The sequence below is a fragment of the Bos indicus genome, chromosome 1, assembly GCF_029378745.1.
Source record: "Bos indicus isolate NIAB-ARS_2022 breed Sahiwal x Tharparkar chromosome 1, NIAB-ARS_B.indTharparkar_mat_pri_1.0, whole genome shotgun sequence".
NCBI lineage: Eukaryota > Metazoa > Chordata > Mammalia > Artiodactyla > Bovidae > Bos > Bos indicus.
In genome coordinates, this window is record NC_091760.1 from 61,800,785 (window position 1) to 61,814,418 (window position 13,634).

The window sequence follows — 13,634 nt, forward strand, 5'->3', positions numbered from 1 at the left end:
GATGATCCTCTGCAGGTAAGTTCAGTTTTGATATGCAGGGCTGAGAAAGTGAAGAGAGGAGAGTAAGGAGGAGAGAGAGAAAGGGCGGTGAGAAGAGAGAAGGGCGGGGCAACAATAGAGAAGAAAGGAGGCAAGGGGAGGGGAAGGGAAGGACAGGGAGAGGAGGAAAGAGAGGGCAGAATCAGGGAAGGAAGGGAAAGAGGAAGAGATGTTTTAACAATTTTTAGAGGGGCAACAATGGCATATCATGGTATAACAAGAAAACAATTTCAGGGGTACTGTGGAATAAAGAACTCTGAAATGAGAAATAGGAGACATCTATTCTAGTTCTCAAATAGTCACTCAAATCTTTGGACAACCAATTAAATTTTTCTCTTCTCAGTTATATCACTTTAAAAGAAAATGGTAGACTGCCTAATCTCCAAGGCCTTTCCTAGTCTAAATTTCTACAAATTTACCCAGAGTAATTAACAAACTCTGAAGCAATGTGTTTTCTTCTGAAAGGTTAATCACTCATTAACTTGAGATTATGTTTTGATTACAGGTGACTACAAAAATGTGTTCATTCATCCTGCACTCCTGATACCAAGCTCAATCTATACCCTAAGATACACATTACTTTAAAGGGCTTGAAAAGGCCAGTCCTGGTGTCTGAGTGATTCCCTGGGCCCAGCAAAGGGACCAAGTTTCCAGAGCCTTGAAGACAAGGGTTAACACCCCAAAATACGGACTCATTTTCCACTCTACCTTCATTGGCCGAGCAGCTGCCAAGAACAAAGGTCGCATCTCCCGATACCTGGCAAACAAATGCAGTATTGCCTCACGAATCGATTGCTTCTCTGAGGTGCCCACCAGTGTTTTTGGGGAGAAGCTTCGAGAACAAGTTGAGGAGCGGCTGTCCTTCTATGAGACTGGAGAGATTCCCCAAAAGAATCTGGATGTCATGAAGGAGGCAATGGTTCAGGCAGAGGAAGCGGCTGCTGAGATTACTAGGAAGCTCGAGAAACAGGAGAAGAAACGCTTGAAGAAGGAAAAGAAAAGGCTGGCTGCGACTGCCCTGGCTTCTTCAGAAAATAGCAGTGCCCTGGAGGAGTGTGAGGAGACAAGTGAAAGACCCAAAAAGAAGAAAAAGCAAAAGCCCCAGGAGGTTCTTCAGGAGAATGGAATGGAAGACCCTTCTGTGTCTTTTTCCAAACCCAAGAAAAAGAAATCTTTTTCCAAGGAAGAGCTAGTTAGTAGTGATCTTGAAGAGACAGCTGGTACTGGAAGTCTTCCCAAGAGGAAGAAATCTTTTCCCAAAGAGGAACCAGTTACTGACCCTGATGAGTCAGAAAACAAGAGGGTCCCCAAGAAAAAGCGGAAATTGTCTCCCAAGGAGGAGCCACTCAGCAGTGGACCTGAAGAGGCTGCTGCCAGCAAGAGCAGCGGCTCCAAGAAAAAGAAAAAGCTCTGAAAGCTATCCCAGGAAAGTTAGAATGAACCCCAGTGGGGCATAACTTAACACAGGTATTCCCCATCCCATTCCCTAGAGCCCAATAAAAATAAAAACAAATTCAAATAAATAAATAAATAAATAAAGGGCTTGAAAAGAATTGATACAAACATCTTAGAGCAAATGGCCAACTTTCTATTTTTATAGGAATACAAATAAAACGCTTAGTTTACAGTTTTCTAATTTTATAAAAGTTATTTCCTACTGTGAATATAATGATAAAAATTTTACTAAGAGATTACATTTTATGCCATTTTACAGTTTACAAAACAGTTGGATACATAGTATCTCATTTGATCATAGGCATAGCTTGCGTAGTAGGTCAAGTAAGTGTCACTTACACACATTTAATAGATCTGACTCTTTCAGGATGTTTAGATCTTGGTCTTCTGACTACAGTTGGCCCTCTGTATCCACAGATTCTGCATCCATGAATTCAACCAACTGAAGATTGAAAATATTTGGAAGAAAAATTCCAGAAAGTTCCAAAAAAGCAAAGCTTGAATTTGCCAGGGCACTGGCAACTATTTACATAGCATTTACATTTTATTTACAACTATTAACATAGCATTTACATTATATTAGGTATTATAAGTAATCCAGAGATGACTTAAAGTATACTGAGGCATGTGCGTATGTTACATGCAAATACAATTCTGTTATATATAAGAGACTTGAACACCTGCAGATTTAGGTATAGAAGGTGTTCTTGGAATGAATCCTCACAGATATCATGAGACAACTCTACTTTCTGAACATTCTAAACTTATACCCTTGATAAAAAAAATTCTTTATCTTTGACATAAACATTTGCCTATTAGTTTCAGGTCGACTGATCACCATGTAAAGTTGAGATGAATTCTGCAAACATCTAGCTATTATTTTGTAGATCATATTTGTGGCAAACACGACAACAGAAGTACACAGAAGTAAGCCTATTTGAATAAGACCAAAGACATTTTCCTTGACTAAAGTCTCTTTTCCACCATTAAAAAAAAAAATCTAAAACCGTTTTGTATCTTTTGTGTCTTGGCTAACATAAATGAAAGAGAGAACACAAGACAACAGGACATGAAATATCAAGCTTTAATGCTGTTTCAGGAGATATTATATAAATTGGATCCATATTAAAATAAAATCACTCTATTTTCCATGACACTGTAGGGATGAGATTGTGTGGTGAAGAAATGGATCTATGATGATCTCCTTCCTCTCTCTCAATTGAATTTGTACATCTATGCTGTTGAAATATTTCCCAAACTGCACACATGACTATACTTTTTCCTACATATCTAGAAAATGCTGCCCTGAACATGGTTTGTAAAAAATTTTTCAACCAGTAAAGCAGTAGTTCTCAACTCTGTACACATCAGATCATTTTTTTAAATACCTACACCCAAGCCCCATCTCAAACTAATTCAATCAGGATTTCAGAGAGTAGGGAATATGTGGCTTCATTCTTTTTAAAAAGGCTTCCAGTAGAATATAATGTTCAGCCACGGTTATGAACTCTCTGCAGCACCATTTCTCCAACTCTAATGTGCTTATGAATCACTTGGGATCTTGTTAAATGCAGATTCTGATTCAGTAGGCCTGGGACAGGCTCTGAGATTTTGGAATTTAGCAAGTGACTATCAGATACTGAAGATGCTCATCTACAGAAGACACATGTAGCAGCCAGAGTGGGTGGTTCTCAAAGTGTGGCCCAGTCCCGCAGCATCAGCACTATCTGAGTACTTGCTAGGAATGCAGACTTCAGCCCCCTGAAATTTACTGAAATCAGAAACTCTGAAGATGGGGTCCAGGTAGTCTGTGTTTTTAATGAGCACTCCAGGTAATTTGGGCTTCCCTGGAGGCTCAGCTGGTAAAGAATCTACCTGCAATGCAGGAGACCTGGGTTCAATCCCTAGGTTGGGAAGATCCCCTGGAGAAGGGAACAGCAGCCCACTCCAGTATTTTGGCCTGGAGAATTTCATGGACTATATAGTCCATGGGGTCACAAAGAATCAGACACAACTGAGTGACTTTCACTTTTTCACTTTTCAATTTGGATACACCTTCAAGTTTGAGAAACATTGGTCAAAAAAAGAGGTCCCTAGAGTCTAAACAATTGGCTACATGTAGTTAGAGAACAACTGACACTTTCTGCTTTATGTAGCAGTTTATGATTTACCAAACTGAACTACTTTATCTCTTATGGGGTGTTTAAAACAACCCTATATCTGATCTGATCTGATGATAGAATAACTAAAGCAGGTAATTTCATCATTTTATAAATGAAACCAGCAACTCAAAATATTTAAGAGATGTTTTCAAAGCCATGTAGCATACAAGGACAGATCCAAAGTTATAGTCCAACACTCCTGAGTTATACAAAGTAACAGGCAGGATATTCACAGAAGAGCAAGACCAATGGTCATAAGGGTACCTGAAAGGGTAGGCTTCTGGGGCTCCGGTGATAACAGCAAGGGGTGCCTTGCTGCAGGAAACCTCCTACCAGCTGAGTCACAGACATTGGTACTTGGAGCTCTAAGAGACCACATTAACGCACTAATTTTTTTTTTTTTTTTTTGCCTGAATTTGCTATTATGCCCACATAATGCTCACCGGCTTCAAGAAACACAAATGTTTAACCCTCACCAACTGATTTAGTAGATGAGTCAGTCATCTTTGGTTGTTCACACCACAGTTCTAAAAATAATTCATTCAAAGTCAAAGTGCACAGGACAATTAGCTTAACATGTGTTGTATGTATGTGTTTCATACTTACAGAAACACAAATTACCACAGTTTGCGTTTGTTACATGAGATTTGCTGCTGTGTTCCTCAGGACATAAATGAACAGTAAGTGATATAAATGCATAAACATCTTTAATGATGTATATGGGATCTCTTTGGAAGGAATGATGCTAAAGCTGAAACTCCAGTACTCTGGCCACCTCATGCAAAGAGTTGACTCATTGGAAAAGACTCTGATGCTGAGAGGAATTGGGGGCAGGAGGAGAAGGGGACGACAGAGGATGAGATGGCTGGATGGCATCACTGACTCGATGGACGTGAGTCTCAGTGAACTCCGGGAGTTGGTGATGGACAGGGAGGCCTGGTGTGCTGCAATTCATGGGGTCGCAAAGAGTCGGACACGACTGAGCGACTGAACTGAACTGAACTGAACTGATGATATGCTATATTCTTAGACAACAAATATTCACTCCACTATTTACTAAATATATTTGAGACAGGACTTAATGGGCAAAATGATCAGTCCTTAAAGTATCAGTAATAACCCATATATTTTGATTACCTTTAGTGAGTTAGCTACAGAAAAAGAAAACTTTCTCAAACTCTCCCTGTATAAATATAAAGTTTGTTTTCAAATAATAAATAATTATAAGTGGTAGAAAAATCACATATTGTGTCAGGAGTTTGTTTGATTGTTGACAGTTTCTTTGTGAATGTAGGCGTGCCAGATGCTTTATAGAAGAGAAGCCATTTTTTCCCTTGAAATTTGCACAAAATTTTTACATTTTGCTGTCAAATAATCACATCTTTTTAATGTTTCTTCTTTTTCTTTTACTGTAGAAACAAACAAGGAAATAAAGACCAAGAATTTTGAAAAACTAAACATTTAACTATTTTAAACATAGATACTTAGTTTCTTATACCTAACACTTACTAGGTACATTTACATTTAAATGGGAAAAATCTGATCACCATAGAAAGTATTATAATATCCTGAAAGCATCAAATAGGGTCAGACTAGTGAAATAAATGCAATTTCAATACCCCCAATTTTAAATATTTAAAGTCACAACACAAATGTGTACTCTCTGCATCTCATCATACATGTACTTAGGGAATATGTCCAGATATGCAGATATGTCATTCTACAAAGTTACCGTATGAGCAGATATATTGGAATTAACTATTTTATAATTATCTTTCCAGACATATGCTGCTAATATTGAAAATACTGTTTGTGGGACTGTTAAAAATGAAATGTTAAAGGCCAGATTGGAACATTATTTCCACTCTTCCTTTAATTTATCAAAATGTCTGCATGGTTTCAACCTGCCAAGATTCATCAGGAAGTGAATCCCTATGGGAACCTGAGTACAAGGAGGAGGGTTAGAAGGACCAGGGCTAGAAACTCATCCAATCATTGATGAACACTTCCACTTGTGGGTAGTGGTCGTGAGGTGGCTTCAGAAAAGCAACCGAGACTTCCCCTCAAATGGACATGAGTCTGAGCAAACTCTGGGGGATGGTGAAGGACAGGGAAGCCTGGGGCGCTGCAGTCCATGGGGTTGCCAAAAGTCGGACACGACTGAGTGACTTAACAACAAAAAGGTCAGGTGGATAAATGTGCCTCATACTTTACTGCGCAAACCAATGTCAACGCAGATTCTGGTCCAGTAGGATTTAGGAAGGCAACCCAGGTGCTGCTGCTTCTGCCTCTGGTCTCTGACACACACTCTGATCCTTTGCCTTTGAGATGGAAGTTGGTGCTGTGGTTTCCTTTCATTCTCACAGGCTCTTATAGAGGTGCTCAGAAAGATCTAGAATTCCTTCTGGGAAACAACAGGGTTAGGCAGGTATACATGAATTCTTTCTCTTTCCAACTAGTTTTGTCACCTTCATTCTATAGTCTTTTATTTTTTACAAAAGATAGAAATTAGAGAACAAGACACCAAGACTTGTATATGCTCTCCTATCAAGACACACATTTATATCAAAGACCATAATTATACAAAAATATGCATCAATTACGCCCAAAAAAACACTTGCTCATGGAAGTAAGGCAGTGAAGGTAGATGTTTTGGGGACAGTCAGCCAAGCTCCCGTCACTGGACCACCAGAATTACAAACCTCCCTTGTCTCTTGTTGCCATTTCAGATCATTCAGGGCCACAGACTCACTGAGAGAGGACGTTTTTTCCCTTTGCCATTTCACTTTCTCCGTGCCAAACATCTACTGTGGCTTCCAATGAATCAAGTTCTCCTTCCTCTCCTCCCCTGGAAGCTCATGCTCCCAGTAAAATGTCACAAATAAAGTGGAAGCAAGCCTTTCCCAGGCTAGACTTGTAAACAGAAAGCAAGAGTGCCATTCTTCAGCAGGAAACTGACCCACAAAGCTTACTGGACTCAGTTAAAGAGATTGAGAAGAAGGTCAGCTAAGAAAACAAAGGGAACTCTCTCCATAGTTACTTCTGATAGAGCTCCACGAACCCAAAAATAAAGCCTTGTCCAAAGCAAAGGAAATAAAAAGGGGGGCACATTAGGTGAGGTCTGGGAAAGCAATGGACTCTCTCAGGTGACTTCTTTACATGCACTATTTGTCTACCTTCTCTCTCCCAGAGAATAACTGCTTCTATATTTATTCTCTATTCTCACAATCTACCATTTCCATATTGCAATGTCTACTAAAGTGTAGTGCTTAAAGAAAACTCAATTTCTTTTGAGACACAGAAGTATGTACATATCATATAGATATTTATGTAGTGAGACTGCCTCTCATAGACATAGATTTCTATGCATACAGTGCACAAAAATATAAACATTCCTTTTTTCCTTCTAAATTAGCATTGACATGCTTACCTAACTCTTGGATAACTGTAGCTTAAGACATAGGTGATGCTGAATTACAAAGACGTTACAAAGTTCATGGACACATAAATAAAAACTTATACACCCAGAGTATTCACTTTTCCCATATTCATTTTTAAAATCAGTGAAAACAAATCTTTCTAAGAATAGCATAAATTTACAGAGAATGCTTCCCTTGTAAAGGGTTAATGATGTTAGGGAATATGAATGCTAGCAGTTAAGGTGACATGCTTGCAAAACATTTTCTGCATTATGTCCATATCCCTTTGCAAACAGATAAATTACTCTATAAATCTTATTACTCCGTGTGGATAAATCACACTTGCAGGTTTTACAGGGCTGGAGAGCTGGAAGGGAAAATATGCTTTGGATAGTAGGATCTTTGGGATTCATAATCTAGTGCTCAGGAAATGAAGAAAGGGATACTTACACATTAGGATTTTCTTAGTTTTTATACTCCACAGCAACACACACACACACAACACAACATGCACAATATATACATTCCTCTCTAACAAGGCAAGCGATCCCAAAGCAGGACACCATGACAGCCAACCAAATTTATTTCTGAGGAAAGGAAGGAAAACTTTGCTGCTGTAGGCAGCTCTGCTACAGAACTGCTCCCTGATGCCCCAGGGTTTATGCACTATCAGCTCCTTGCACACAGATTAGAGGCTTCTTTTCTATAGGATGCTGCTTTTTATTGCCACAACAAGCAATATTAGCTAGCCAGACAGACTGACACTAGGTCATTTCATTTGGATGAAATAAGATTTTAAAGGATCTCCAAGGAGAACATTTTCTTTCATTCTTTTTTTTTTTTTTTTTTATGTTTTTAGTATCTGATAGAAATTCAAGGAAAGCTATAAAAAGAGACAAGGGATATATGCAGTGGATAGAGAAGGGAAAGAGAGAAAAGAAATGCAGAAAAACAGGCTAGGAGCTTTTTAGAAACAGAATTATGGCTAGGTTCCATCCGAGTTTCTCCAGCTCACTGTCCCTTATAGGGGTCAAACTCCAAGGACTTGGGACTCTTCCTTTACAAATTTCAATCCCAAATTATATTTCAGAGTTTGGCAGAACTGCATAGAGATGAGATGGTGAGGTCAATAATCAATTTGAAATATCCATTTTATGCCAGGTTAATTATTTCCTAACCTCTGTGCTTAAGACTACTATTCTTAAATAACAGCAATTTGGCAAGTTCCTTTTTTTCTCCTCTTCATTCTTGTGTTGAAGGCTACATACCAGAAAAGGCTCAGTAACTAACCAAAGTTCTAAAGATTGATTTACTGTCCTCCATGTCAATTAGAAGATCCTTAGGAAAAGTCTCCTAACCAAACTACTGTTGGGGCAGAGTGAGAGCCTTTATGTACATATCCACACGCACATAAACACGGACACCACGGAGAATGCAATCCTGTGTACACTCTCTAAAAGCCAGAACCAACAACTCTTCTTTCTCAATTAAGGAACCCTAACAAAACTCCAGCATCTCCAGTCACAGAAGCAATACCGCCCTAATGTCACTAACACCGTAGATGAAGTTATGCTTTCTCAGTAAGAGAAACAAGATATGAAGAACCAAACAACATTTAATCAACCCTGCTGGTCCTGGACAGGGACCAGAATCCCCTTGAGATTGGTTGGCAGATATTCCGACCCGACCGTAAAAGGCGCACGAAAGCGCGCGCGCGGACACACACACACACACACACACACACACACACGCACACCCTCCACAAGCCTGCAACATCAGGAACTGGAGTTCAAGGAGAACACACATCCACACACACTTAAGCGCCTCAGAAAAGTTGCCCGAAAGCCCTACCTGAGGATGGCCGTGTCCCCCTGTCTCACGGTGATGTTGTCGGTGCCTCGGTTAAAATCCACGCTGCGGACGGGCAATCCTGTGGGAAGAAGGCAGAGCAATCTCAGTAGGACCAGAGGCAACTGTTTCCGATCAGGCTGAACTCTGGCGACCATGGTGGCCACGCCGAGGTGCGGGGTCGGGGCTACTCTGGAGGGCGTGTGTGTGCGCGCTGCTCGCCGAGCGGGCTTTACCAACGGAGGGCTTTCATCCACAGCAGAGGCGGAACGCTCTCTGCCAATCTGAGGTCCTTTCCACTTTGCCTCTCTCTTTCCCTCGCTCAGTCTCTTCTCCCTCTAAGACTTCACAAAGCCCTCATAAAACCCGAGCTGAGGTGGGAAAAAGTCAAAGGAACACAATTTTAAAGGTGAGAGTACAAATATAAAACCCTCCAGGAAAGATGGAGAGAAGGCGGCAAAAAGGAAGGTGGTCTCTGGTCTCTCTGGCTGGATGCTCCTTGGCCAGCGTCGGAGAGGAGCTTCTTCCCTCCGTAACCCACTTTCCCGGGCGGGTAGGCGAGGGAGCCGGCACTCAGCCTGCCAGCGAGTGTAAAGAAACCCACACAACAGCGGCAGAAGCCGGGAGTCTCCCTCCTCCCCCTCCTCCCCTTCCTGTTTCTCCTTCCAGTCCCTCCCTCCCTGCCTCGCTCGGCACCTCCCCCGCCCCCCGCGGATTTCAACAGCCCCTCCACCCTCCCCTCAGCGTGGCCCCTCGCTTTGCACAACTGCCCGCTTCAGCAGCAGCCAGCCTCAATGAAAGCCTGATGCGCCTTTAGGTTGTCAGGACAACAGCTCCATCTGAGGCCTGGCTGATTTCCTTAAGAAGAGGGGATGGAGCTTGGAGGTACTGTGCAAGAAAGGGGAGAAGGAGAGGGACTCGAGCTATACAAGACTAGAAGAAAGAGTCCAGGGAAGGAGAGGCGAAGAGTGGGGAAAGAAGGAAAACGGACTGGGGAAGGAGAGAGCACCAGGAGAAGGCAAGCCTTGACAGATGGAGGGAGGGAAGCAGAGAAGGGCAGGAAAGACTGAGGGGTGGAGGGGGACCTCTGCTGAAAGATGGGATGAGGAATGCAAAACAGAAGAAACTTGACAGTGGAGTCTGAAGATTAACAGCCAAAGTGGATTTCAAAACTAAATATTCCTGGCAACTGGCTTTTCATGCTCACATCTGTTCATTCTTTCCTCTCTCCTGCACTGTCTTTCACAGGATTAATAAGGTTTATTTTCCCTCCTTCCTTTATCCCCTCCCCCTCTTGGAGCCCCCTTATGAAAGATGGATTGGACACAATGCTGGTATTGAGTTTTCTGGAGTGTGAATGCTTGGTTTGTCTTTTCCAAGTGCCAGCCTCAGCAGCTGATCCCTGATCCTTCACTCTCCAGGAAACCCTTACTCAGTCCCACACGTGAGGAATGGTACTAAGGACTATTGTTTCAGGGTCACGTTGCTGTGGCTTCCCAAGTTTTTACTGGTGCTTGCTTCTCAAAACGTCCTTAGGCAAGGAAGGAGATTTGTGTTTCAGAAAGCTTGTCACTTACAGGGTGACACTGGGGCCGCATCCAGCACTGCAGTGAATGGAAGATAGCTTACCGTCATTTGTCATTCCTCCTACTCCAGGAGGCAATCCAAGTGATAAGGGCCAGAAAGAGCCTACAGTGTTAGTCACAGTGATAGCCCCAAACTATTAGCATCTCCCTAGGTACCGATGCTGAGCATAAAAGGTGGAAATGCACCTACCAAAACTTGTTTCCTTTTAGTTTTATTTATTCAAATAGTTAAGGCATTCACATGGTGCCAAAATCAAGTGGTACAGAATGCTGTAGAGTGAGATGCAGTTATCTTTCCTATCCCTGTCTTTAGACAATCCATTTCTCCTATTTGGAGGCAACAAAAATTTCCAGGTCCTTATATAACTTTCTCTAAATAGTCCATGTACATACAAGTAAATGCACAAATATACACATACACACTCATATATTATGCTTACTCCTCTTATTTACACAAATGGTTAGCCAAGGATATTTGAAACAAGACGTATGTTTAGGAATCCTTACCAAACTCTGCTAAAATACAAGTCTATGGAGGTGATTACTGTGCTGCCACCTGCCTTGTCCCCCCAGACCATTCAAAGAATTTATCTGCTATGTTTTATCAACTGCAAAGTAGATTCATGCTTATGGATTATGTGAGGAAAGGAAGGAAGACCTTTTGCTTTTATAAGAAAAGAACTTGGGAAGGATTGGAATCTAAATGGTCACAAATTCAAGATTGATGGAATTCAATTAGTTTTGTTTCTATCATACATTAAATTTACGTAAATCAAGTTTTCCTATATTAAGGATAATAAAGAGTCCCAGATAATAAACCAATGATGCTTTACCACTAATTTGGAACTGAGCTATTTAAAACTTGAAACCCATTTTGCCAAGGCAAAAAAAAAAAGGTTAAACCAAGTGGAGGTTGAACAACAAAACCCATAATCCTGTGGTTCCCAATATCAATGGGAAATGAGCTTCAAGTGCCAAATGCAGATGGAAGGATTACTTAACTCTATGCCAAGAGTGCAAGGAAAAGAGTACCAACCCCCATCCTCTGCTGCCAACAAGCTGCATGATCCCTGGCAGGATGCTTCTGAGTTTTCAGAGATGAAGTGTTGGCTGACACAAGTGTTTAGATATAACCTTTCTTTGAGTGGGTGGTGTTTGTCCCATGTTAGGAAGAAGAAAGACACAGAGGACTGGAGCTTCTAGAACATCTCTTTCCGTTAATGGTGATAGGTGAACGATGTGACCCCTGCAAGGAGAACTATCAATAGATACTGAGGGGAAGGATCAGATATATCAAGGGTATGAAAATTCTCTTGCATCAGTGGACTACATTTTGAATAAAGAAAGAAGGAGTTTTTTCCAGAGTAGGCGAAAGTATGGTGGGGTGGTAGCATATCACTTGCAGAAGATGCCTAGACATGAGTGTTGACTTGTCTATATCAGTAATCTCAAGTTATTTATAAGACTTGTCAAGACCTAGGACAACGAATAAAGATGAACATATTGGGGTACAAAATAATTCACACCAAAGTTATTGGAATGTGGACTCTGTAACAGATCAATCAGATCTGGAGTTCATCTCTCTAATCACTTTGAGAAAAGGATGTATATGTTGATCAGGATTATAATCAGAATCACAATAGACCTATGCCTAAGCACCCAAGAAAATAAAATCCTAAGTACATATTTATATGAAGAAAAATCATATAATGCAATTATTAAATACTTTCCATATATTTTCAATATTTTAATATTTTCAATAGATAAAGTTCATTTCTTGGCAACTTTTATTGAATTAAATTGACTTACCGTGTGCACTGGAAGTAAAATACAAAAAGAGGACAATATATTTTTTTAAATAGATTTTTTTGATATGGACCATTTTTAAAGTCTTCGTTAAATTTGTTACAATACTGCTTCTGTTTTGTCTTTTAGTCTTTTGGCCATGAGGCATGTGGGATCTTGGAGCCCTGACCAAGGATCAAACCCACACGGTTTGCATTGGAAGGTGAAGTCTTAACCACAAGGCCTCCAGGGAAGTCACAACATTTTAAAAATTCTCTAATTTAGGTAATTTGATAATTTTGATATTTGATAATTCAGATTGAATTTCTGAACAATTTCAAAATCATGAAGTTTATTGTGTAAGTTTTTTAATATTTATCATTTATGTCCAGGTGGCACTTCAAATACAGTTTTCTAACCCAACCCATGGCCTTAGCAGGAACATTCTATAATTAATGAATATAAGAGAAAAGAATGATTGAGTGTCCAAGCCCACTCAGGTGGTTAATCTCATCATTTACACAATAATAAATCTATTTGTGGGTATACTATAAACTTGTTTCAACCTTATATTCTCTCAGAGTCCTTCCCCTTTGCAGTCCCTCATGAGCGCCTTCTGATTTTCTATCCTCTGTGATCTCTCACTGAGATCTAATAGATTCTAACAAATCTGATGGTCTGTATATAGTGATCTCATCCTAATGGTCACTCCTCCACATCTACTTCAATATGAATTCCTCTGCTCGCTTTCCTTAGAAACGCCTAGTAGGAAACACATAGATGAGTTACTGAAATTTATGCAAGCTACTTTTCTTCAAAGTACTATATACATTCTTCCAAGAGGGCTGGCAAAAATGAACATTCTTTCAGGTTATTTGTGAGGCAAGTATGGTGTTAGCCATGTGAAACAGCCATCATCACCCAAGTAAGATGATCTCTACTACTACTTTTAAATAACATAGAGCCTTTCTTAAAAAAAAAAAAAAAAGGCTTTAGAAGATTCTGGCACTCTCTAGGGACAAATGCTGCAGCAAAAACCAAAACTGGCTAATGTCTGAGAACCCTAAGAAGCATGAAAGGTTTATTCTTCTGTTCAGCTTTGTAAGGTAATAGGCTCACAAGAAATCCAGATGCAGCCTGGAATGTACAACTAACTTAGTTACATCAGTTGCATTTTATGCTAAACATGTCTATAATATTATTAATACACCACTCTACATTTCTACAGTTGTGAAGTCTTAATCATAATAACAGCATGCCTGTGCTTTACTTACATAAGTGGAATTAGCATTTCCATATGAACTGGAAATGCAGAATTGTTAATACTTCTCCTTAGGATT

General features: G+C 40.3%; 1 protein-coding gene across 2 annotated transcripts in view; it reads right to left on the minus strand.

Moving 5' to 3' along the window:
• The window catches only part of LSAMP (limbic system associated membrane protein), a 634,880-nt gene extending 625,327 nt beyond the window's left edge, over positions 1-9,553 (minus strand). The window contains exon 1 of one of the 2 annotated variants that reach the window (XM_070788402.1): positions 8,927-9,553. In XM_070788402.1, coding sequence (XP_070644503.1) covers positions 8,927-9,081 — 155 coding nt within the window. In that variant the 5' untranslated portion in view covers positions 9,082-9,553. The remainder of the gene's footprint in view (positions 1-8,926) is intronic. The other variant, XM_019984807.2, reaches the window with a different exon arrangement.
• Between the last annotated feature and the right edge of the window lie 4,081 nt (positions 9,554-13,634).